The 26266-nt window shown below is 42.2% G+C and overlaps 1 protein-coding gene across 5 annotated transcripts in view; it reads left to right on the top strand.

Moving 5' to 3' along the window:
• The window catches only part of LOC122539411 (serine/threonine-protein phosphatase 2A 55 kDa regulatory subunit B gamma isoform), a 343268-nt gene that overhangs the window by 282074 nt on the left and 34928 nt on the right, over positions 1-26266 (top strand). For all 5 annotated transcript variants that reach the window (XM_043674223.1, XM_043674219.1, XM_043674221.1 and 2 more), the window contains one exon: positions 25454-25623. In XM_043674223.1, the coding sequence (XP_043530158.1) occupies positions 25454-25623 (170 nt within the window). The remainder of the gene's footprint in view (positions 1-25453; positions 25624-26266) is intronic.

Below are 26266 nucleotides of genomic sequence, written 5' to 3' on the forward strand. Positions count from 1 at the left end.
ACAGCCACTCAACTCGGTCAACTGCCTTCTCTGCATCTAAAGAAATCACCAATCCCTGTATTGACTGCTGTTGGCATGCTTGAATTACGTTAAGCAGCCTCCTAACGTTATTGGAAGATCTACGACCCTTTATGAAGCCCATCTGATCCTCTTTAATAATAGAGGGTAACACAGTCTCCAGCCTTAACGCAAGAGCCTTAGAGAGGATCTTAAAGTCCACATTTAAGAGCAGGGCCTGTATGAAGCACAGTCTTCCGGATCCTTCCCTTTTTCAAGGATAAGTGAAATCTTGGCCTCTCGCAGAGATGGTGGGAGGCAAAGATGACTGTATGAATCATTAAACATATACAGCATCGAGCCTGACAGTATACTTACAAATTCCTTCTAGAATTCACTGGGAAGTCCATCAGGACTGGGCGCCTTTCCACTCTGAAGCTGCCTCACAGCTTCCTGCACTTCTTGCTCTGATAATGGGGCATTGAGAAAGGACTGTTGTTCGGGAGTCACACCCGGGAGCTTCAGATCCCTAAAAAAGGATTCCATTTTGGCCTGCCCATCTTCACAATTCTCAGACAGATCTAACTTAGAGTAGAATCTCTGGAACGCCACATAAATCTTTTTAGAATCATATGTTAGGTTCCCAGACCCTTCCCTAATCGCTGTAATGGTTTGTGGGGCACTTCTCTTTCTGGCAAGGTATGCTAAGTATTTGCCTCGCTTGTCACCATGCTCGTATAATCTTTGCTTTGCAAAAGCCAGCTCCTTCTTTGCCGTCTGCATGAGCACGGAATTTAGTGCAGTCCGCAGTATCGTAATTCTCTGTAGTTTGACCAACGAGTGTCTGTCAGAATAGGCCTTCTCGGCTGCCTTCAGCCGTGCTTCAAGGAGACATTACTGCTCACCCTTCTGCCGCTTCCTACTTGTAGAATATGAAATAACTAACCCTCTGGCATAAGCTTTGGCAGTTTCCCAGAGAACAGATGAGCTATCAACCGAGCCTATGTTGATGCATAGGAATGCCTGAAATTCCCTAGAGAAATACTCCACAAACTTGCTGTCCATGAAAATAAAGGGGTCCATTCGCCAGTACCTTGAATCCACTGTAACATCCTTAATTTTAACCATGAGGTACACTGGAGCATGATCAGAGATAGCAATATTACCAATCGTACCAACCCTGCCACCAGATCCAGGGTTATCACAAGGGTCATCTATGTGGATTGGAGAAAAATGTGAAACCCCTACCTGTAGGGTGGAGACACCTCCAGACGTCCACCAACCCTAATTCCCCACACAAATCCAATAACTGTTTAGTTTGTGCAGAGGGTATCGAGGGACCTTTCAGCAACCTGTCTACTGTGGGGTCCATGAGGCAGTTAAAATCTCCCCCTATAATGATGTGCCGAGACTTGAGACTTATCAGTTTAGAAAAAGCATCTTCCAAGAATTTAAGAGGATGAGTTAGGGGACAATAAACATTTAAAATGCCATATTCTTCCCCATTTATCAAGGCTTTAAGAATTACAAACCTCCCGTATGTGTCTTTAACTCATTCCAACAATTTAAATGAGAGATTTTTCCTTACCAATATAGCCACTCCCCTACTTCTGGTATTAAATGATGAAAAATAAACTCGGTCAAAGCCATTCTGCTGTAATTTCAGTTGCTCCTTGTCATCCAAATGTGTCTCCTGTCACAAAACAATATCACCTTCTCCTTTCTAAGACTCAAGAGTACCTCCTTCCTCTTAATTGGTGAGTGACTTCCCTTGATATTCCAGGTGCACCATTTAATCAAATCATTAGGCATAATCTTCTGCAATTACATTTAAATTCCAGAGAGGAGGAATCCAAACCACAAATTGCTGAGCCTTAGTATTGCATGGTCCACCAAATATAAAAACTACATAAACTAAAGCCACTACATTGAACAAACATAGAAAATTATTAAAAATAAAAAATAACAAAAACCAGAAAACAAACCAACATATAAATCGCCAATAGCGCTGAGTAGGGGAACTCACCCCCTGCCCGGAGGGGGCAACAACCCGTCCTGAACTGCCCATAAATAGGCATATAACCATCTCAACCACCTTCACTTCTCCCAGCCTAGAGCCGCATCGCAAGCACAAGCTAAAAAGAATAAACACCCCATTGAATATCAATCTGAATAAAAAAAAATATTTTATTTTAAAAAAGAAGGGAATAAATACTCCACCCATCCTTTGGTATGTCCTAACTTAGAAATTTAAAATGTACCTCTTAACCACCGCCAGACATAGTTTGAACCAAATTATTATCAATGGAGGAAAAAAAAGGGGAAAAACAAAGCTCCAACCGGATTTCCTCCATTTCTTTCACAGAATGATATACCCAAGCAACAATATTTATACATACTACAATTGTTTAAATTAGGTTAGTTTGTCCACAAAGTCTCTTGCCTTCTCCGATGTGTCAGAGAGATGCATGGATCCATCTAAGGTGATCCGAAGCACTGCCGGATATCTCGGGGAGTACTGAATCCCAAGCTCCTTCAATCTTCTCTTGACACCATCATACGATTTTCGTTTCTGGATCACCGCCGCTGAAAAGTCCTGAAAAAACATTATCTTAGACCCTTCGTAAATTAGGGCCATTGGATCCTTCCGCTGGAGTCTGGAGAGTCATTCCCATGACTCTCTCCTTAACCCAATAATGATGGAACTGCACCAGGAAAGGACGAGGGCATTGACCCCGACCCGACCTCCATGCTGCAATCCGGTGAGCCCTCTCTATCTTCAGTCCTCTCATGCCAGTCTCCAAGTCAAGGAATTTCGGAAGCCAATCTTCAACAAATTCCGCAGGCCGTTCACCTTCCTTACCCTCAGGCAGACCGATGATCCGAATGTTTTTTCTCCTGCCCCTGTTTTCAAGATCATCCACTTGGTCACGCAAATTACGAACCTGCGAGTTCAGGACTTGGATCTCTTCCTTGAATGAACTGGCATCAGCTTCCACCACTGTGACCCTGTGCTCCACCTCATCCGTCCTCTTCTCCAGGTCTCCCAGCTGCTGCTTGTGCTTCTGCAGCATGAGAGAGACTGGAGCCAGCTTCTCTTCAATCTATTTCCCCAACATCTCGCGAGATTTCGAGAGCTGGTTCACCAGGTCCTGGAGAGTAATCGGCTCTGAGGCTGCTGCAGGCCCGGCCTCAGATGCTCTTCCTCCATTTTTAGGCATTTCTAGACACCTGAAAATACAGGTAAGTCAATTTTTAAATGTTTCTTGGGGCTCCACAATCTTTCCAACGCCCCAAGAAATCCTGATGACCTGGGTTGGGTGGGTTAAAGAACTGTCCTGCTCCTGCTGCGGTGAGAAGCTCTGCAGTGTGATCTTCTCTGATCGACGCCATCTTAGATCCCCCATTCTATCCTTGATTAACAATGCCCCCTCCTCACCAACCACCTTCTCTGTTCTTGCTGAATCATCTAAATCCTGGAATCTGCAATAACTGTTCCTGTCCGTCCTCTAGCTGTGTCTCTGAAATGGCCACAGCATTGAAATCCCAGGTCCCAACCCATGCTGCAGGTTCACCCACCTTATTCTGGATGCTCCTGGCATTGATGTACACACATTTCAAAACAACATTCTGATTGCTGGTGCCCTCTCGCGACCTTGCAAACCTATCGCTGACCTCGCTACCCTCAGCCTCCTATACGCAGGATTATAATTCAGGTTCCCATCCCCCTGCTGCCTTAGTTGAACGCCCTGTCCCAAAAAGCATTAGCAAATTTCCTCCCCAGGAAGTTGGTACCCCTCTGATTCAAGTGAAGACCATCCTGTTTGTAGAGGTCCCACCTTCCCTAGAAAAAGGTCCAATTATCCAAGGATCCAAAACCCTCCCTCCTGCACCATCCATGCAGTCACGTGTTCAGCTCTGCTGTCTCCCTGTTCCTCACTTCACTAGCATGTGGCATGGGTAACAAAGCAGAGATAACAACTCTGTTCTAGCGCCAAGCTTGGAGAGGGAAACACTATACCCTGTGTGTAAATACTATTCAGTGAAGTAAATAAAAAGTAATGAAGTACTGTTTAATCAGTTAACAGGCATTTCATCAAAACACCTGGGCAATGGTGGGTCAATGATAATAAGAGTGTACGTAATAGATGATGTCATCCAATCTCTGGTTTAAATTAAGGAAGAAGAGACACAAAAAAAGTTTGTGTCATCACGTCAAAGTGTTTGTTATATTCTGGCCTTGGAGCTTTCTCAAGGTTCTATTTTATTCAGTGTTAATAACTTCCTCTGCTGTAATATAGGCATTATAAAAACCGTGGATGGATGGTTGTGGAATTCACATTTGACTTCATTCTCTGAGCATTAAATGTTAGAGCCCAGTCATCCATCACAATGAACTTAGTTAATTACACTGTATTTCTGTACAACAAATGGATTTTAATGATACATGTATCTCAGATCTTTGAGAAGGATGTTATGAAAGAAAAATAGATGGCAGCAAAGGGCAGAAATTTCATAAAGAGCACTGTAATGCTTTATAATTGGAGTTTGCCCGAGATTATTGTAAATCATGCGCTGCTACTGATTAGATCTCCTGTCAAAGAAATGGTCCACTCTTGTTTGCAAGCCAGATATAGAACAAGAAGATTAATTTGAAGGTCAGAATGGTAGTGTAGTACAGCTCAGATCGTTTGACCGATCATGCCTGAACTAGCTTTTTGAAGAATTTCCGAATTAAGTCTACTCAGCTTTTTCCACATAACTCAGTAAAATTTTCTCCCTTGGAATTTATCCAGTTCTCTTGAAGACAAGTTAATCCCTTACACCATTGTTTATCAAGAGTTGAGATCAAATGTTGTTATCTGGCAAAGCTGGGTAAGAGGACTGACCAAGTCAACTGGGGTGTGGTATCAGTTTCCATTCCAATATTATTTAATTTGATTGTCAAGGGGGATCAAGTGTTACGGGGAGAATAGGATAGAAAACCTTATCAGCCATGGTTGAATGGAGAGCAGACTCAATGGGCTGAATGACCTAATTTCTGCTCCTATGTCTTATGGTCTCTGTAAGTTTTGATTCCACTTCCTCCTCCCTTTTCAACAGAGAGTTCAGGATCCTAATTCCTCCTAGGGAAAAATTGCCCCCTTGTTGCCACCTATCGTCATTTGACAATTAAGTAAAAGTTTGTATCCTCTGGTTATTGACTCCTTTCCTAATTGCAGCAGTTTATCCCAGCTTCATCACAACTCTTTAAGATTTTGAAGTGGGCTACCAAACTATCCTTGTCCTTATGGACGTTGAGAACAACCTGTACTCTGTGGTATCTGCATGTAAATAAATTCCCTCATACCTAGTACCATTGTAGGAAATCTTTGCTTGTACTCTCCTAAGGCTTTGTCATTCTACCTAAGGTATGCTTCCCTGCAATGACCAGAAAATTCCAGTTAGGGCATTATCAATGGTTTATAATGGTTCAGTGTAAATACCTTGTGTGTGCAATGCATTGTAACATTAAAAATATTGTACACTTTGTCAACAGTCCCCTCACCTTGCCTTGCCACCTTCAAGTCTCTCGATTCCTCTCTGTAGGGCTTCCTGGGTTTGCTAAAACACTCATGTTATTTAATAAACATGGAAAGTGCCAGTGAGACATGGCAGATCTGGCAGTATCTATGGAAAGAGAAAACAAAATAATATTTTGAGTCCAATGACTTTTCTTTGGAACTGAATGGAAGGGGAAAACAATGATCATCATGTTGGCAGAGAGGGAGGAAGTCAAGATTAGAGTAGTGCTGGAAAAGCACAGCAGGTCAGGCAGCATCCGAGGAGCAGGAAAATCAATGCTTCGGGCAAAAGTCCTTCATCACTCCTCATGAAAGGCTTTTGCCCAAAACATTGATTTTCCTGCTCCTCGGATGCGCCCTGATCTGCTCTGCTTTTCCAGCACTACTCTAATCTAGACTCTAATCTCCGGTATTTGCAGTTCTCAATTTCACCAAGAGAGGGAGGAAGAATGAGTGAAACAAATGGGGAAGATGCCAAGAACAAAATAGCAAGGTGGGGTGCTAATGGTAATAGAGGAGATATATATGCAAGATTGGTGTAAATGATAAGTGTGAATAGTCAAAAATAAGTTAGCTTAGCTGAGCAAAACCATGCGATCAAGGAGGTTCATGTGATCAAAATAGAGCTCGGTGTACATGCTGTGAAGTTGTTGACCTCAATGTTGTGACCTGAAGGTTGGAAAGCACCAAAGGGGAAGATGTGATGCTGTTCCTCCAGTTTTTGCCAGGATTCATGAGAAGACTGCAGTAGTCCTAGAATGGAAATATGAGCACAGGAGCAGAGTAACGTATTTAAATTGCAGGCGACCAGAAAGGTTGGAGTCGTTTTTACAGACCGAGCAGACGTTTTCTGCAAATTAGTTACCCAGACAACGTTGGGCCTCGCTAATATTGAGGAAACTGCCCTGTGATCGCTGGATACAGGGGGCTGTATCAGCGAAATGCTGATTCACCTAGAAAGTGTGTTTGCACCTTGAACAATGACGAAGGAATAGGTAAAAGGGCAGGTGTTGCAACCTTTACTAAATAGTTAACTATGTGAACCACGAGAGAACAAATTGATGATTCATTCAAAAGGTTGTAACGTTTAATGATGTTGGTTAAATTGGCACCAGCAGTTACAGATTTCAAGTGGGCCCCTATTGAAAATAATTACAGGAAAACTAAATTGGGTATAGACACAACAGGTTGAGAAAGAGGAGAAAAGGAGAGGGAAAGAAATCTTATACTATTTTTACTCCCAGCAAATTAATGTTACATTGATATCCTATGTCAAAATACTCAAGTTACGTTAGTTTACACGTAGAAAATCATTGCTTCATAAATATCTCATTCAAAAATACGTTTAATCACAGTCATACAATCGCAAGAAGTGGCCAGCTCCTATAATGGTAGACTCTTGGGCTTCCTCCTTGGAATACCCTTCTGACAATTTTCAAATGATTAAACATTGTTGAGATGTCCATTGCATTGTGTCACTAGTGAATGTATTGAACGATAGGGAGAAAGGTGCACTGGTTGTTAACAAACCGCCATATTATACTTTATCCTGCAGCCACTGCTTGGATTTTGGGCTTCTTCTCAGAGCCCTTCTGGGAATTGTCCAGCAGAAATAAAATATGTTCCTTTTACCTCACATGCTGTTTTTTATTAAGCTCCAGAGAATCCACCTGAGAGAAGTCCATGAGTTGCGCTGAATGTTAGCCGAATCCTTCCTGTTGTATTCAAGGTGTGGGGCGTCATTTCTTCCCTGCAGCCTTGTGTACAGATCCATGGTCCTGTCTTTCGGTTATCGTGTTGAACAGTGTGTTGTGGATAAATTCCATCAGATTTCAGCTACACTTAGTCTAAGTTTCCACATTTGGGATTTAAATAGAAATTGTGACAGAGAATAGGGGAACTTTTGATCTTTCTAAGTTGCATTTGTTTTGAAAATCTGCAATTCTGGACTGATGGTACGTATACTTTCAGTGTCTGGTGCATGTTGCAATTTGTCCAATTGAATGACTGTTATTTCTGACACACATATCCTGATTGCCTCCAGTAATAGGACTCTTTGAGATGATAATTGCTCTGTGCTTATTATAGTCCCTTTTGAAATCTGACGAGAAAATTACATGATCGAAAACAAAAGTTTCAGAGTGCCTTTGAATGCCCGGTTGTAAGGGAAAAGAAGGTGCATTGCCATTTAAGTATTGTCCCTGAGTAACATAATGGCAGGTTATTGAGTGTAAACTTTTGTGTTAAATTATATTTCTATGTAGATTTGCAGTATAATTACAATTTGACCCCATCACCACCACCACTCCACCTATTTCACTTGTAAGGTTCCAGATTGTACTCACGTTTTTGAGTTAGTGTGTAACATTTTCATTTTATATGTTTAACATTTGTGGAATATAGGTTCACTATGATACTAATTACTACATTTTCTTTTCCTCCTCTCTCTCTCTCTCCCTGCATTATGTGTTTCGTACAATACATTTTCAACATTAGATGGTTTAGACATGAATTACGTAAGAGACCTAAATTGCAGTGCACACCTCCAGCAAGACTTTACATTTAAAGGTTAAAACAAAATCAGAATCCAACATGTACCCAGGTCAGGAGTCACACAACTCCAGGTTATAGTCCAACAGTTTTATTTGAAATCACAGACTTTCAGAGTGCTGCCCCTTCATCAGGTTAAGTGAGAGAAAAGCACACAGGTACAGAATTTATAGGCAGAGAGATCAAAAGATTATACAAATGGTGTGAGTGGAGTGTGGAATAATAAATCTCCACAGATGAGCAAAAGTATCAGACAGTGTGAGTAAAGTGTCAACAGCTGAATAGCAAGTGAAGGGCATGACATTTTAATTTGATTAAATGAGGCAGAAAGATAATAACAAAAAATTTAAAATAAGTTAGTGCTGGAGACATTCCAAACCCTTGGAATAACAAGTTTAAAACTTGCATGTCGAACGTCTAACCAAAGTAACAAGTAATCCAAACTGTACAGAGTAATTAAGGTAGAGAGATCATAACAAGTTGTCAGGGTAATGGTGTTAAAACAGGGCAGTGAGGAAGATTTTACAAATACAGAACAGTATGGTTGGGTTACATGTCATGTGACATGAACCCAAGATCAAGGTTGAGGCTGTCTTCAAGGGTATGGAACTTGGCAGTCATAGACCACCTTGGAGGATGCTTACCCGAAGATCGGAGGCTGTATGACCTTGACAGCTGAAGTGTTCCCTGACTGTGAACAGTTCTTTGCTTACAGAAACTCAGCACCCACGAAACAGTTGAATGAAAAACATTCCTTGTCACGATGGACGTTTTGGCACTCGACACTAGCATCCCCCACAACAACTGCATTGTGGCAACAGCCTTAGTACTCAACACCATCAACTGCTAATTTCCCCAAGGTGCCATCCTACAACTCATTCGCTTCAACCTCAACCACAATGTCTTCACCTTTGACAACCAGTTCTTCATGCAGACACACGGAACAGCCATGGGTCCAAATGTGCACCCCAATATGCCAACAGTTTCATGCACCAGTTCAAGCAAGGCATCTCTGCTGCACAGGACCTCCCAATCAACGCTATTCACCAGATACATCAACATTTTCTTCCTCTCTGCTCCTGCCGAGGAGTCAGTGAAATGACTACAAAGCAATATCAACAAGTTGCATCCCACCATCAGACTTATCATGGACTACTCTTCAGAATCAGTCTCATTCTTGGACACAGGCATCAAGGACAGACACCCAGTACCTCACTCTACACAAGCTGACAGATAACCTCACACTGCTGCACTTCTCTAGCTTCCACCTTAAACCTGTTAAAGAAGCTATCCCCTGTTGACAAGCCCTGCATGTACACAGGATGTGCTCAGATGAGGAGCAGGAGGAACAGGATGGACACCTAAAGATGCTGAAAGATTCCCTTATGGGATACAATGCTCAACTCATTGCCAATTCTGACGTGCCTCAGCGAAAAACCACAATGACCTCCTCAGAAGACAGACACTGGTCATAGCCAATACAGTACCCTTTGTCATCCAGTACTTCCCCAGAGCAGGGAAACTACGCCATGTTCTTTGCAGCCTTCAACATGTCATCAGCGATGGCGAACATCTCACCAAGATCATCCCTGTGTCCCCACTTCTCATTTTCAAACAACCGTCAAACCTTAAACAGACCATCGTTCGCAGCAAACTACCCAGCCTTCAGGACAACATCAACCACAACACCACACAAACCTGCCACAGCAACCTCTGCAAAACATGTCAGATCATCGACATAGACACTACCATTTTATATGTGGGAACACCACTCACCACATACACGGCAGATACTCGTGACTCGGCCAGTGTTGTCTATCTCATACACCACAGGCAAGAATAGCCCAAGGCATGGTATATTGGTGAGACCAAACAGACACTGCAGCAATGAATGAATGGGCACTGCGCAACATTAGCTAGACAGAAATATTCCCTCCCAGTTGGGGAATATTTCAGCGGTCAGGGGCATTCAGTCTCCGATCTTCAGGTAAATGTACTCCAAGGATACACAAGATGTGAAGGTGCTGGTGTTGGACTGGGGTGGACAAGGTTTAAAAAAAAATCACAGGACACCACGTTGCAATCCAATGGGTTAATTTGAAATTACCATCTTTTGGAGCCCTGCTCTTTCAGGTGCTAGTGAGAGGGGAAGAACTTAAACACAGAATTTATAAGGAGAAGATCAAAGGGTCATACAACTCCATGCGCACGAATTGAACGCACTTAAGATATCTCTCAAATCTTTAATTAGTAAGCATGGAGGTACAGGTTTCAATTGATTAATATGCAAATTCCAGAATTTCTTTCAAGTCACTGCCCTGAGATAACTTTAAGGTGTTATCAGTATAAAGGAGGTGACACCTCCAGGCAGAACATGTATTTTAGGCGTGAGGTCTTGTTTGGAGTCTGTCTGTGTCTTTTATTTCTAAAGCAGGAGTTTATAAAATGCCACATTGACTGACTACTGTCTACAAATTATGTACTTTTTGAACAAAATAGAATGTATCTGCAAATGCAAATTCACAACCACACAGAATTGCCGAGCAGAAACTGGCAGCCAAGTTCTGAACCCATGAAGCGGGCCTTAGCCGCAACCTTGGGTTCATGTTGTGCTATATGTAACCTCACCACACCGTTCTGCATCTGTAAAATCTTCCTCACTGTCTTGTTTTAACACCATCACCGTGATAACTTATGATCGCTCTACCTTAATTAGTTTGCACAGTTTTGGATTGCTTATTATTTTGAGTAGACCTTGGCATGCACCTCTTATACCTATCATGTTATTCCAGACATTTAGTTTGTTTCCGGCACCATCTTATTTTTAATTTTTTGTGATTATCTCTCTGCCTCAATTATTTGGATTATAGGTCATCCTCTTCACTTACCATTCAGCTGTCGACACTTTACTCACACTGTCTGACACTTCCCTTCACCTGCAAAGACTTATTATTTGACACTTCACTTGCACCATTTGTGTGATCTATTGATCCCTCTGCCTATAAATTCTGTGCCTGTGTGTTCTTCTTCACTTCACCTGACAAAGAGGCTGCGCTCCGAAAACTTGTGATTTCAAATAAACCTGTTGGACTATAACCTGGTGTCATGTGACTTCTGACCTTGTCCACCCCAGTCCAACACGGCACAGCCACTTCACAACATGTATCCAGGCATGGATTTAACTTGCCTGTCTGAATGAGTTTGAACGCAGATAAACTTGTTAAATCCAGCAAATCTTCCCCACATCCTCTCTCTCCAGACCTATCACTGTTCTCTAAATTTCAGTAAGATCCTCCACCCCTCATCATTCTAAACTCAGTTGAGTACAGACCTGGAGTCCTCAACTGCTCCTCATATGACAAGCCATTCATCTCTGGCGTCATTCTTGTAAACCTGTTCTGAACTCCCTCCAATGCCAGCACATCCTTCCTTAGATATGGGGCCCAAAACTGCTCACGATATTCCACATGCAGTCTGACCAGAGCCTTATACAGCTTCAGCAGGACACCTCTGTTCTTGTATTCTACCCTCTTGAAATTAATGCCAAAATTGCATTTGCATTCCTAACCACCAACTGAACCAACAGTTTAACCTCCGGAATTCTGAGCTAGCATTCCCTAGTCCCTTTAGTGCTTCAGATTTCTGAAGCCTTTCCCCATTTAGCAAATAGTCAATGCCTTTATTCTTCTTAACAAAGCGCGTAATCTCACACTTCCCCGCATTGGATTCTACTTGCCTCTACATTACCTGCTCGAGCCACTATTTAGGGGTATGAATGCGACGTGATATTAGTTTTTAGACTGGATTACTTTCCATGTCTTGGAAGGTATGTTTCTCCACTTGGGGATTGCCTCATTGACCTTGCAGCTGGATTTGATGAATATCCTTCTGATTCCATTGGTGATTTTCATGGCTGCCTCAGCTTTTCTATTTGATTGGCCATAGTGTGGCAATGATGTATGATGTTGAATCTCCCAGTTGTTTTTATTTCTTCATTTTGTGGGATGTGGGTGTCGCTGACTGGCCAGCATTTATTGGCCGTCCCGAATTGCCCTTGAGAAGATGGTGGTGAGCTGCTTTCTTGAACAGCTGCATCCATGTGCTGTGGGAAGAGCCATTAGGGAGGGAATTCCAGGATTTTGACCCAGCAACATTGAAGAAATGGCGATATATTTCCAAGTCAGGATGGTGAGTGGCTTGGAGGGGAGGTGATGGTGTTCCTATACATTTGCTGCCCTTGTCCTTCTAAATGGAAGTGGTCGTGGGTTTGGAAGGTGCTGTCTGAGGATTTTGGTGAATTTCTGCCGTGCAACTTGTAGTAGTAGGAGTAGTACACACTGCTGCTACTGACCGTCAGTGGTGGAGGGAGTGGATGCTTGTGGATGCAATGTGAATTGCTTTCTCTTGGATGGTGTCAAGCTTCTTGAGTGTTGTGGCTGCACTCATCCAGGCAAGGGGTGGGTGGGGGGAGTATTCCATCACACTCCCGACTTGTGGATGTGGACAGGCGTTGGTCAGTCAGGAGGTGAGTTACTCACTGTAGTATTCCTAGCCTCTGACCTGCTCTTGTTGCCACTGTGTTTGATGTGGTGAGTCCAGGTGAAGCGATCAAATACTTCATTAATGAAAAACAACATCCTCAATTCACAGTGTCTACAGTTACATTCATGGTCTCTCTGTCCTGAGCTTGTTAGCTTGGTACTCACAATAAGTACTGCACAGGCTACTGTGGATTTTGATTTCTCTGCTCTTCTTTGGCCAACAGAGCACTTGACTTGTCTTTCTCAGACCTGACTCACTTCTTCGGTGGCTTACATTAATATGTTTCAGTGTATTTCATCTCAACATCTTTGGGATGATGAGGACCTCTGCTGTTTGTAATCTATGAATGGTATAGATAGAGTGGAATATGTGAGGCTTTTTCCCAGAGTGGAGCAGTCAATTACTACGGGATACAGGTTCAGGGTGGTATGGTGGGGAGGTATTTAAAAGATGTGCAAGGCACATTTTTCTGACATAGGGGGTGAGTCCCTGGGATGTGCTGCCAGAGGAGGTGGTGGAAGCAGAGACAATAGCAGCGTTCAAGATTCACCTGGTCGAATACAGGGATAGAGAGAGACAGATCCTGTCAGTGAAGACTGTTTTAATATGTAAGGGCAAAATGTGTCAGCGCAGGCTTGGAGGGCCTAAGGGTCTATTACTTTGCTGTATTGTTCTTTGGTCTTTGTTCTATGACTATATTTCCTTTGAGTTTTCAATTCATCTCTACTTGCCCAGTATGCATTTGTGACCCCAGGGATATCCTAGCTATTTACGGGCCACACCTCCATCACTGTTTCTTGCTGCACTTGGAGACTTGTATCTTGTTGACCAATTGTTTGATTTGAGAAAAGGTTCTTGTCTGACAGAGTTATGATTTCTCCTGGGTTGATAGTTTTCTGAACAGGTCAGGCTGCTCTGTCATAGCATCCTCTACTTTCTTTGTGGGGAGTACTGTTCTCAACATCAGGTCATTTGTTTCACTTGCTTGCGTGTCGCATCCAGATATCTCTATAACTGAGTAACTTCACAAAAATGCTTTGAGATGGCTTGTATTTGAACTCGATTGTCACTTTGTCTCTTCCAAGTAGGCATTGATAAAAATGTTTATGTGCAAAGAAATAGGAAAGGCAATTATGATGCAATTAGGCAAGATTTAGGATGAATAGGATGGGGAAAGAAACTGCAGGGATGGACACAATTGAAATGTGGAGCTTATTCAAGGAACAGCTACTGCGGGTCCTTGACAAGTCTATTTCTGTCAGGCAGGGAGTTAGTTTTAGAGGAGCCGTGATTTACTAAAGAAGTTGAAGCTCTTGTCAAGAGGAAGAAGGCGGCTTATGTGAGGATGAGGCGTGAAGGCTCAATTAGGGGGTTTGAGAGTTATAAGTTGGCCAAAAAAGATCTAAAGAGAGGGCTAAGAAGAGCCAGGAGGGGACATGAGAAGTTGTTGGCGGATAGGATCAAGGAAAACTCGGAGGCCTTCTGCAGGTATATCAGGAATAAAAGAGTGACTGGAGTAAGATTAGGCCAATCAAAGATAGTAGTGGAAAGTTGTGTGTAGAATCTGAGGACATAGGGGAATCGCTTAATGAATACTTTTCATCAGTATTCACATTGGAAAGGGGCAATGTTCATGAGAATATGGAGATACAGGCTACACGATCAGATGGGATTGAGGTTCACAAAGAGGAGATTTTAGCAATTTTGGAAGATCTGAAAATAGGTAAGTCTCCTGGGCCAGATGAGATTTTATCCTCTGATTCTCTGGGAAGCCTACGAGGAGATTTCAGAGCCTTTGGCTTTGATCTTTTTTTAATCATGGTTGCTCAGTGGTTAGCACTGCTGCCTCACCGCACCAGGTACCCAGGTTCGATTCCAGCCTTGGGTGACTGTCTGTCTGTGTGGAGTTTGCACATTCTCCCCGTGTCTGCGTGGGTTTCCTCCCACAGTCCAAAGATGTGCAGGTCAGGTGAATTGGCTATGCTAAATTGCCCGTAGTGTTAGGTGCATTAGTCAGAGGGAAATGGGTCTGGGTGGGTTACTCTTTGGAGGGTCGGTGTGGACTTGTTGGACTAAAGGGCCTGTTTCCACACTGTAGGGAATCTAATCTAATCTAATCTGGAAAGGAATAATTCGATTAGGGCTAGGCAACAAGGTTTTGTGAGGGGTAGGTCGTGCCTCACTAACCTTATTGAGCTCTTCCAGAAAGTGACAAAACAGGTGGATGAAGGTAAAGCAATCGATGTGGTGGACATGGACTTTAGTAAGGCGTTTGTTAAGGTTCCACATGGTAGGCTATTGCACAAAATAGAATTTCGGGATTGAAAGTGGTTTAGCGGTTTGGATCAGAAGTTAGCTCGTTGAAAGAAGACAGTGGGTGTGGTTGATGCGAAATGTTAATCATGGAGCTCAGTTACCAGTGGTGTGCCACAAGGTTCTGTTTTGGGGACATTGCTTTTTGACATTTTTATTAATGATCTGGTTGTGGGCGTAGAAGGATGAGTAAGTAAATTTGCGAATGACACTAAGATATAAAAAAGTTGTGGATAGAGCCGAACAATGTTGTGGGTTACAGAGAGACATAGATAAGATGCAGAGCTGGGCTGACAAGTGGAAAATGAAGTTTAATGCAGCAAAGTGTGAGGTAGTTCACTTCAGAAGAAGTAACAGGAATGCAGAGTACTGGGCTAATGGCAAAATTCTTGACAGTGTAGATGATCAGAAATCCCTGAAAGTTGGCACCCAGGTTGATGGGGTTATTAAGAAGGCATATGGTGTGTGTTTATTGGTAAGGGGAATAGTGTTTCAGTGCTATAAGGTCATGCTTCGGCTGTACAAGACACTGGTAAGGCCGCACCTGGAGTATTGTGTACAGTTCTGGTCCGGCATTATAGGAAGGATGTGGAAGCTTTGGAAAGGGTTCAGAGGAGATTTACGAGGATGTTGCTTGGTATGGAAGGAAGGTCTTAGAAGGAAAGGCTGAGGGAACTGAGGCTGTTTTCGTTGGAGAGAAATAATAGAGATGCTTAAGATAATCAGAAAGTTAGATAGGGTGGAGAGTGAGAGCCATTTTCCTCAGACAGTGAAAGCTAACATGAGGAGATGTAGCTTTAAATTGAGGGGTGATAGATATAGGACAGATGTCAGAGGTATTTTCTTCACTCAGTAGCAGGGGCGTGGAACAGATGCCTGCAGCAGTCGTAGACTTGCCGACGTTCAGGGCATTTAAATGGGCATTGGACATACATATGGATAATAATGGAACGGTATAGTTTAGATCGGCATCTGATTAATTTCACAGGTTGGCACAACATTGAGGGCTGAAGGGCCTGTACTGTGCTGTAATGTTCCATGACAATGGCCAGGCACATTTTCTCAACCTGGGATTAGCACTGTCGCATTTGGATTAACCTTCTCATTATTCTTTCTGCATTGGGGTTGCTGCAGTCCCTGTTTAGTGTTTCACATCAGACCAACTGTATCATTTGCATCACTGCATTTTAGCACTGGTATTGTCTCATTAGTTGCTTGATTTTAGTGGACACTGGTAATCACTCCCTTTCATTCCTGACTATCTATCTGAAAACTGTAATTGTTCAATCAGTTAAATTACAATACAAAGCCGAGGTAGATGGCTCTTGTGGAGTGGTAGTGTCCTTCCCTGTGAACCAGGAGACCCAAGTTCATGGCCTGTCTATTCCAGAGGTGTGTAATAACATTACTGAGCAGGTGGATTAGGAAATATCTAAAAATTCGAAGTCTGCTCAGTACTGTGACCTCTTATCAGTGCCGTTCAAGCAAGTGGGAGAAAGGTGAGGAGTCAAAAAGTGTGGCACTTGTAAAGCACAGCAGGTCAGGCAGCATCTGTGGAGCAGGAAAGTTGACATTTCAAGCATAAGCTCTTCATCAGGAATGTGATTCCTGATGATGAAGAGCTTACTCTCGAAATGTCGACTTTTAACTCTCATTCCTGATGAAGAGCTTATGCTCAAAGCGTTGACTCTCCTGTTCCTCAGATACTGCATGACCAGCTAAGCTTTTCCAGCACCACACGTTCTGACCACATGAGTACGCGGCAATAGAAATGTGTTATTGAAGTATTCAAAGTAGCTCAGGAATGTTCTAATGTGATTTTCAGTGCGCTGAAGAGTAAAGCTAATGAGGAGGTGCACACAGGACCTCCTCAATGTGCAGTCATTCGTAAGCTTATTTCTGTCTCATGCACTACATTGGTATTTAGCTGGTCTCTGTAACCCCATCCTCCCAAACCCCTCTAAAAACACAGTCCTCCGTTCTGTTTAAGAACCAGCCTGTCAAATCCTTAATTGGATGGCAAGTATGTCTCCAGGACAGTTAAAAGTACATCCCCCTTGTGAGTGAATGTTTCTGCCTGGGGGCAGGTTTGACACCTGGGACTGGTTCTGGTCTATTTCCTGTCCCCTGAGGATAACCCCCAGCCAGCCATTGGTCTTTGTGGCTCAGCTATTCACCAGTTAATCCCTAGTGAAATGCTAAGGGAAGTGAATATAACATTTCTGGCAGCAATCTGATGGCATTTGACAGAATTGGAAAACTAAAAATATTTTGAAATCCCCTGTTAAGGTTGGCTTGTTCAGTCAGCTTACTGACAATAAAAGATATGACTTGCAGCACTACCAATGACAGTAATAGAAATGTGTCTTTCTTGGATTTCCACTGAGGTTAGGAAATGTGATAGATTATTTATTAGCGTTGAGTTATAAATAGAATACCATACTGTGGGAGCAAGTGCTTCCAGAGTTTCATGCTATGTGGTGAGTGGGAGCCTGAGGCAAAACAGCATAAGTCAGTGATTTTGCCCAGCAGGATGTCACAAAGTCAACCTGGTCTCGGCTGCCTCCTTTCAAAGCTCATTTCTGTGAGGTGGAAAGATCCCTTATAATTTTGGACTCATTGCAAATAGACCATGACCTAATTCAGAAGGTATTTTCCACAGTTTTAATTTGGAAAGCAGCCCTATGGAGTTGAGTGGAACAAAGGCATTCCTTTTGTAGAATATCTGCATTCGATCTTTGGTGATCTAATGCAATGGTATTCTCATTAGATCACCATCCTCATCCACTTCCTCCCCAAAATAAACTACTAGCTGCCAGGATTTTTTTGCCCTGGGCTGTGGCAAAATGTAGCCAGCCCCATAAACTATTTATACTTGACTGATGTCAGTGGTCTTCATGTCACGGTAGCTCAGTGGTTGCACTGCTGCCTCATGGCACCAGGGACTCGATTCCAGCATCTGGTGACTGTCTGTCTGTGTGGAGTTTGCACATTCTCCCTGTGTCTGCGTGGGTTTCCTCCCACAATCCAAAGATGTGCAGGTTAGGTGAATTGGCCATGTTAAATTGCCCGTAGTGTTCAGGGATGTGTAGGTTAGCTGCATTAGTCAGGGGTAAATGTAGAACAATAAGGGAGCAGGTGTGGATGGGATACTCTTTGGAGGGACTTGCTGGGCTGAGCGTCCTGTTTCCACACTGTCGGGATTCTGTGATGATGAGGACAAAGAAACATCAGTTTAGTTTAAACTCTGACAATAATTTCATGTTGAACTTTGATGCCCCTGATTTTCTGTTTGTTGGATAACCATTTCTGAAGCATCGATAGGAGTTGTGCATGGGCCTCTGCGGAATTCCCAGCTTAGCAGATTCCAAAAGAATTGCCTGAAAAATTGAAGATTCCACTATGCAAATCCCCGACACCTGTAACTTTCCAAAAGTATTCATTTGAATGAGAGATTTTGGACAATTGCGATTAAGTGATGAGTTACTAGCTCAAGTGAGACCAGTTCAGTTTAGAAAACTGGGTCAACATAGGTGAGTTGGGCCGAAGGGTTTATTTCCCCGCTATATGACTGTATGACTCTGTTTCAGAATACGACAGCTGACTGCTGTGAAAGGGGGTGCTTACTTCTGATTTGTTCTGCTCTATATGTGACCTCTGAGTGGAAGTATGACTTGGCATTTCTCAATTTGCCTTTATCAGACTCTCCTGGTGCAGAGCTCTTTTGTTGCTTAACAAAAGGAACTGAATGGCAATTTGTATAAGATTGTCATTCCTCAGAAAATCCAGTCTGATATATTCTATTTTAAAAAATATTTTACCTGTTTTAAGTAAACCCAGTTATGTTATGACGATGGCTCGACCATTTGCAATTAAGACCATCCTCGAGGTAAGGTCAAATGAGAGAAAACTTTATAAGAAATAATATCTGACAGCTTTGGGGCTGGAGCCCATGGGGAGCACAGTTGGAGAAATTATGGATAACTTCCTATCTGTTATTTCAATGGCAGCCATTTGTGAAATCAGTCGTTATGTACACAAGGTGTGATTACATGGCCAAAATGGTTGGTAAAGATGGCCACTGCTACCTGTGCAGGTGGCATCAATGACTCATCACTGTGACCCAGATTTAAGATTCTGATAGAGTGGAATTGGTTGGTCAAAACTGCTTGCACTCCCCATAGGGCAATGCTTGCTTAATTTATCCAATATTGTGACACTCATAGAATCCAATATGTTATTCCCTGTATCAATCAAATTGGCTGGTATTGGCAACCCAATGGCGTGTGTGTGTGAGCAAAACACGGTGTGTGGGAATGTCTCTGTTTCTGTGTGTATGTGTACCTTTTTGAAAGAGGGAGGAATAATGTGTCAGAGTATTGCATGGGTGTTTGAGAGTCTGACCTCTGTGCCTCATTAGCTGTAACAATAACAGGAGTAATATCACATGTTTTTTCCAAACAGTATGGACATTGTCCATAAATGCAGCCTTTTATAAGTTATAATTGACACTGACTGCTGGAAGGAAGCTACTGACTAAACCAGATATGTCCCATGAGAAAGCCATAGAACTGATTCTTTCCTTCAAGAACGTGGAGAAAGGGGTTCGGACGTTTCAGGGGTCTATAGGTAGTGCCATCCTCAACATTGGGCGACCTCCCCCACCTCAGAGCCAAGTCCCAAGCAGACAATGCTCTCGCCTCCCTTTGTTGCTGAGAAAGGGCGACTGGAGTCGGAGGCTGTAAGGTTCCTGAACTGGATGAGAATTTTCCCCACAATATAGTGAGGAGCAAGACTGTCCATGCCACATTTGTCATAGAATTCACTCCAGATAAGGGGATGTAAACAGACAAAATGCACACTGCCCAGGTCAAAGGGTGAAACCACCTCAGGCCATCATTGGAAATTACATTAATTAATACTTTGCAGGTTTCACTTTTTTTTCTGGATTTTTTTCACATTGTTATCAGAAATTCAACTTTTATGTGGAAGGAACTGGATTTCTTTTAAGAGGAGCTGTTCGCCTCCGCCAGAGAATTTCTGTACTCTCAGATTGCTCTTTTTCCAGATTAATTCTTTTATGGTTATCGGGTCAAAGTCCTGGATTCTCTGCTGAACAGTACCCTGTGTGTACCCACATTACACAGACTTCAGAACAAGGGTGGCTCACCACCATCTTCTCAAGGGCAGCTGAAGATCAGCAATCGTGCTGACACCGCATGAGCAAATACCAAAGAAGCTACAGCAGTAACCAAATGAAATTTTTTAAATTCCATCGTAGGATGCATGAATTATTGTCCATCCTTAATTAGGAAAAAGCACAGCACATCAAGCAGCATTAGAGGAGCAGGAGAGTCAGTGTTTCGAGTAGGACCCTTCATCAAGACTGGACCAGCCCTGATAAAGGGTCTTGCCCAAAACGTCGACTCTCCTACTCTTCTGATGCTGTTGGCCCTGCTATGCTGTTTCCAGCTCCACACTTTACGGACTCTGACTTCTTCAGCATCAGCAGTCCTCACTATCTCCATCCTTATTTGTCCTGGAGATGGTGGTAGTGAGCTGCCTTCATGAACTGCAGCTGTCCTTGGGGTGTAGGGACACTCATGGTGCTCCGGAATCCACTGCATGTGGAGATATGAGTTACTGAGTTTCCGTTCATTTGAGATTATAGATACTTTCTAATCAGCCATTTCAGAAATGTTATGCCCCTCTGGAGCAGGTGGGTCTTTAGCCAAGGCCTCCTGGCTCAGAGATGAGTTCAGTTTGGCTCAGGTGGTTGATGGCTGTGTTGTGATACACAGTGACGCCAACAGCATGGGTTCAATTTGACACCAACTGAGGTTACCACGAAGGATTCTCTTTCTCAACCTCTTCCCTCCACCTGAGGTGTGGTGACCCTCAGTTTAAACCACCACAAGTCGACTGTCTCAATTGGGAGAGCAGCCTGTCGTCTGGTAAGACTCTGGCAATTTTACCATTACCTAGCAGAAAGTTAGGGCCCCTATCAATAGGTCACATATCATTTGAGGTTATACATCTCCTTTGAGATATAACTCAAACAAATTAGTGAAGAAAAATTGGTGAACTTTAGCAAAGAAGTAATATTTCTATTTTTGGGTAGTTTCAAACTGTAGAGTTTTGATATTAGTGCTAATTTATAGTGTATTCTATTGGCTTGATGTAACATTTTAGAATTTGGCTTGAGCTATCTTTTTACTTCATTTTTAAACAGCTAACTTTGATTATTTGCTAATGAGGCAATTAGTAGAACAGCTTCTTAGGAAGAGTTGGATTTGCTAGCTTAATGACTCTAAAGGTGCTGAATGATGTGTGTAAAGCAATTGTGACTGTTTAATTTTGGGAGCAATTTCGACTCGGTTTGTCAGCTTCAAAGAAGTACCAAGAATTTGAATTCATCAACTTAAACTGAGTATGTTACCAAAGTTTTAAACGAGAATCATGTTTACATTTGCTAACTGACTTGGTCACTCCACTGAATCTTTAGAGTGCAGGACATCATGTTATAAGAAATATTTGTTCTTGGTTGTTTAGAGGTCTTGGAAATGTGAGGATAATGCTTTTATGATAGTTGGCATTATTAGAGGATATAATCTGTGGTGGGCTGCTGTTGGAGTGGTCGAGTGGTGGTGTCCTTGTCTTTGACTCAAAAAGCCTGGGTTCAAGTTCCACCTGCTCCAGAGATGTGTCACAACACGTCTAAACAGACTGGTCAAAATTATTTCAGGGAGGTCTTGGGGCGTAGTGGTAGTGCCCATACCCCTTAGCTAGAAGGTCTAGGTTCAAGTTTCACCTTTTCAGGTTGATTTTAGAGTAACTATAATATTGATTGCATCACTTTTCCTGCATCGAAGAGGGTGAGTCATGTGATCACAAAATGTAAGGCTCATTCCTGGGGCTTAGGGAATAAGGCACGTTGCTCATTTTCATGAATGTTTTACCAATGCTGATTGCTTCTGCACTAGACTGTAGATTCTTTGGAGTATTGTCAATATCTGGCAGTATGTACGCTTGCCTTTATTGGTCAGTGCATTGAATATCGGAATTGGGATGTCATGTTGCGACTGTACAGGACATTGGTTGGGCAACTTTTGGGATACTGCATTCGGTTCTCATCTCCTCACTATAAGAAAGATGTTGTGAAACTTGAAAGGATTCAGAAAAGAGTTACAAGGATACTGCCAGGGTTGGAGGGTTTGTGCTATAGGGAGAGGCTGAATAGGCTGGGGCTATTTTTCCTGGAGCATTGGAGGCTGAGGGGTGACTTTATCCAGGTTTGTAAAATCATGAGGGGCATGAAAAGGGTGAGTAGATGAGGTCTTTTCTCTGGAGTGGGAGAGTCAAAAACTAGAGGGCAAAGGTTTAAGGTGAGAGTGGAAAGATTTAAGAGGGACCTAAGGGGCACCCTTTTCATACAGAGGGTGTATGGGAGGAAGTAGTGGAGGCTGGCACAATTGCATTTGCACAAAGTAATTGTAAAGATAATGTGTTTCTCATGGTTCTTGTTTTAGCTTGAAGAAAGCTAGATTTCTACGTTTCTTTTAAACAATATTTTTTGCAAAATTATTAACAGCTCTGAGCTGTTATTATTATTAACAGTCCTACCCTGTCGTTACTGCGGTCACAGTTATATCACAGTCTACCTCAGAGGCATTCTGACATATTCATTAAGGCTTTCCAAGCATGTAGCACACTAACATGTGTTCATAATTGGAAAGGGGCAGCAGTTCCTTTGTGAAAAATGCAGCCGATTACTTTCTTTCATTTTCAAAGGATCGAAAGTGAATTGTATGATTTGGGACTACGCTTGTTACTGCAGGAAAAAAAGTACTGTACTTACTCAAATAATTGTCGATCTCATGTAAAGGTTGGTCCCTTTTTTTTTGGCCAAATAATCTGGAAAATTCCATGCATCTTGTATAAACATCAACCCTAGTTGTTGTTAGATAACAGATCAACGTTTATGAGTCAGTGTGTTGGCCATCAGGTCCCGCTCCAACTTTCCAGTCTGCCGGTTCTCCGGCTCTGCTTCTGCTCCGGGGTTTTCAGAATTACTATAATTCCTTCTTTTTTCTTAATTTGTTTACAGATCAGTTGGACTTCTGCTAATGATAAGATATGAATTTTGACAGGCATGAATTTCAGCCACTCAGAAGTAATATCCATGGAATAGTCAACCCAATAAATTTAGCCTTAAAAAGCAGTCAAAAAAATTTGACTGTTGCTCGAGTATATATGGTAATTCTGTTTAAATGAAAGATTAAACATCTGCAATAAGAGTCAAATCATTTTTAGGCATAACTGAATCTATATTCAAATGTCCTCCCTCGCCAAGGGGGGCAATGGTTTTCAAAGTGTTCCAACTAGATGTCTTTCACCTGGCTTGAAAGGTGATCTCTTAAAGTAATGAGCGCAGGGACATAAATGAATTTGTGTAAATGCAAATTTGGAATGTTGATTGGAAGACATTTTGAAGGGACTGATGGATTCCTGTCACAGTATTTTTAATTTTTGAATCCTCCCATTGCAGCAAGTAATGATGAGTCCACATTAATTTGAATTTAAATTTGTCCAAATTAAGTTGAGATGGTACAGTTTAACTCTGTTCTTATTCGTTGTTCCCCCTGGAACTAGGAGACTTAGTGTCACAAAGATGGTCCCTTTTTAAAAAAGCTGTTCCTTTTCTCAAGGATACTGTGTCCTTGATTTTTTTTCAGACAAGTCCTAAACAGCTCCTGGCTCTGAGGTGACTAGTTTGGTACAGAGATGAAAAAGGTTTTGAGGCCTTTTGTTTTCATGTAAACAGATGAGACTTCAGGCCCAAGTGGTCATGTTTTAGAAATGAAAATGTGTTGCTGGAAAAGCGCAGCAGGTCAGGCAGCATCCAAGGAGCAGGAGAATCGACGTTTCGGGCATGAGCCCTTCTTCAGGCTCATGCCCGAAACATCAATTCTCCTGCTTCTTGGATGCTGCCTGACCTGCTGCGCTTTTCCAGCAACACATTTTCAGCTCTTATCTCCAGCATCTGCAGTCCTCACTTTCTCCTACATGTTTTAGAAATGACATGCATAATGAAAGGGGAGTGGTCAGCTCTCTAGCTGAGCAGTTCAGTCCAGAAATAGTTCGGAGTTCAACATTAGCTGTGTACAAACAGGCTCTCTCTCTCCTTCTGTCCTTCTAACTTCAACCTGTAAGCATTTATTCCATTTTTACTGTTTTTTAAAGGAGTTTGCTTATTGGGACTCTTGTGTATGTTGCGAAGAGCATAATTAAGGCCAGTTTGGATAGACTGAGTTCTGTAGGGGTTCTTTATTCTGTTCTTTATGTTTCATTGTGTAATTTTGTGAATAAATTTTGTCTGTTTTAAAACCTAGTAGTCAACCTGGCTAACTTCGGATAATTCTCAACGTTGCAGTAATGGTCTGGGCTGCCTGCTTAAGAATGTTTTAAGTGGTCTGGCCTAGTCCATAACATTTGTTTAAAAACTTAAGATGGAGATGAGAAATATTTTGAGGGTTCAGAGTCTTTTGGAACTCCAGAGAGTTGGTGGAGGCAGGGTCTTTGAATATCTTTTGTGGCAGAGATAGACTTTTGACTAGCAAATAGTCTAAGGTTATCAAGTGGAGCAGGATTGAATGGCTGGAAATCCTATTTCTGCTCCTAATTCTTTTGATTATCTGTGCATGAATCAGTTCAGAGATTAGCCTTGGCTCCAGGTTGAATTTTACTTCTGAAAAGGTGTCGCCATATTCTCCTTGTGTTTCAGAACAGATGTGTTGAATGCTTTGTCTGTTTTTGCATTTACCAGCAATGTAGAACCTGAGACCGAGATAATAACTTCAGTGCTCAGGATGTTGTTTTTCTCACTTTATTGGATTGGCACCATGCTGGGTGAAACAGTCCAGAAAGAATCTATGCTAATAAATAGCCTGAGGGTAATATTGCAATTAAACATGATTGCTTGCTGCGCATAGTGACCTATATGAAATAGTTTTGTCAAGCACTCAGGGTGGATCTGTTGTATAATTATATCAATAAAGTCATTAACTTACATTTGCTGTTGCTTTTAAAGCCTCTTAAAATGGAGGCTAGAACTAGGTGTATGATGAGCTTAGGAAGCCTTTTCAATAAAATGCATCCATCCAATTGTTTAGCTCATCTCATGGCTGCGTACATTTGTTAAATTCATCTTCTATACAAGACTTAACTGAAAATTCTAAGCTCAGTTCAAATTGCCAAAGGACTGGTTGTACAATCATGGCTTCTGTTGCCATAGAAACTGGCCTTTCAAACAGTTTACCACCTATCAATTCCACAGTGCTCCAGAAGAAATTGTATGCATCAAGGTGGTGAGTCATGTTCCAATAGATTAACAGTGACTGTATGTTTTTTTAATATCTCTTGTATGGATTGGTGATGATTTTGTGGAACATAGGGGGAGCACTTACTGATGTTCTTTTCCCCTGCAGTGTTTGAGGAGCCAGAGGATCCCAGTAACAGATTCTTCTTCTCAGAGATAACCTCTTCAGTGTCTGATGTGAAGTTCAGTCACAGTGGCCGGTACATGATGACACGAGATTACCTCACTGTCAAAGTCTGGGATCTGAACATGGAAACCAAGCCTATAGAAACCTATCAGGTATTCCATATTGAAAATTAGGAAGTTCAATGTAGTTGTAATCTTTGTCACAGTGTCCACTGGATGGTGTCCTGGATGATGAGAATCCTGGAGAGGAACTTGGAGGTGGAGCTATTCCTACCTATTTGCTGCTTTTGAAAATGGAACTCCTGAAAATCTGCGATGGGGGAGTGTGTAGGGGCCATTTGTGCCCTAATTAGCACTTATTTAATGGGGAAAATTGTGAAATGTCGACATTGTAACATGTTTCTAAGATGGAGATGTCTGACAAACTGATAAAGAAAAATCCTTTTTCTTCACAAATTCCTGATTTCAGTTGTACATACAGGAGAACCTTATAGTTTGAATAAAGTTCAAAAGCTTTCAAGGTACTTTTCAAAGGATGAAGTCTGACAGGATTTTACTTTGGTCTCTATTACAGACAATGAATTTCTTTCAGCCTTCTTTGGTTTAGTTCTCTGCATGCAACAATGGAACAAATAACTGGCCAGAAGTAGAATTACTTAGATGCATTTTGCAGCTTCTTTCTGGGATTCCTCGCTCTTTCTGGGATGCCATGAGCAACAGAATCGAATAGAAAATGATCTGTTGCCTGCTAAAGCTTTTTAGTAGGGGCAGAGAACTGTGCGAGAAAGTTGCATTG

Source organism: Chiloscyllium plagiosum, chromosome 32 (assembly GCF_004010195.1).
Source record: "Chiloscyllium plagiosum isolate BGI_BamShark_2017 chromosome 32, ASM401019v2, whole genome shotgun sequence".
NCBI lineage: Eukaryota > Metazoa > Chordata > Chondrichthyes > Orectolobiformes > Hemiscylliidae > Chiloscyllium > Chiloscyllium plagiosum.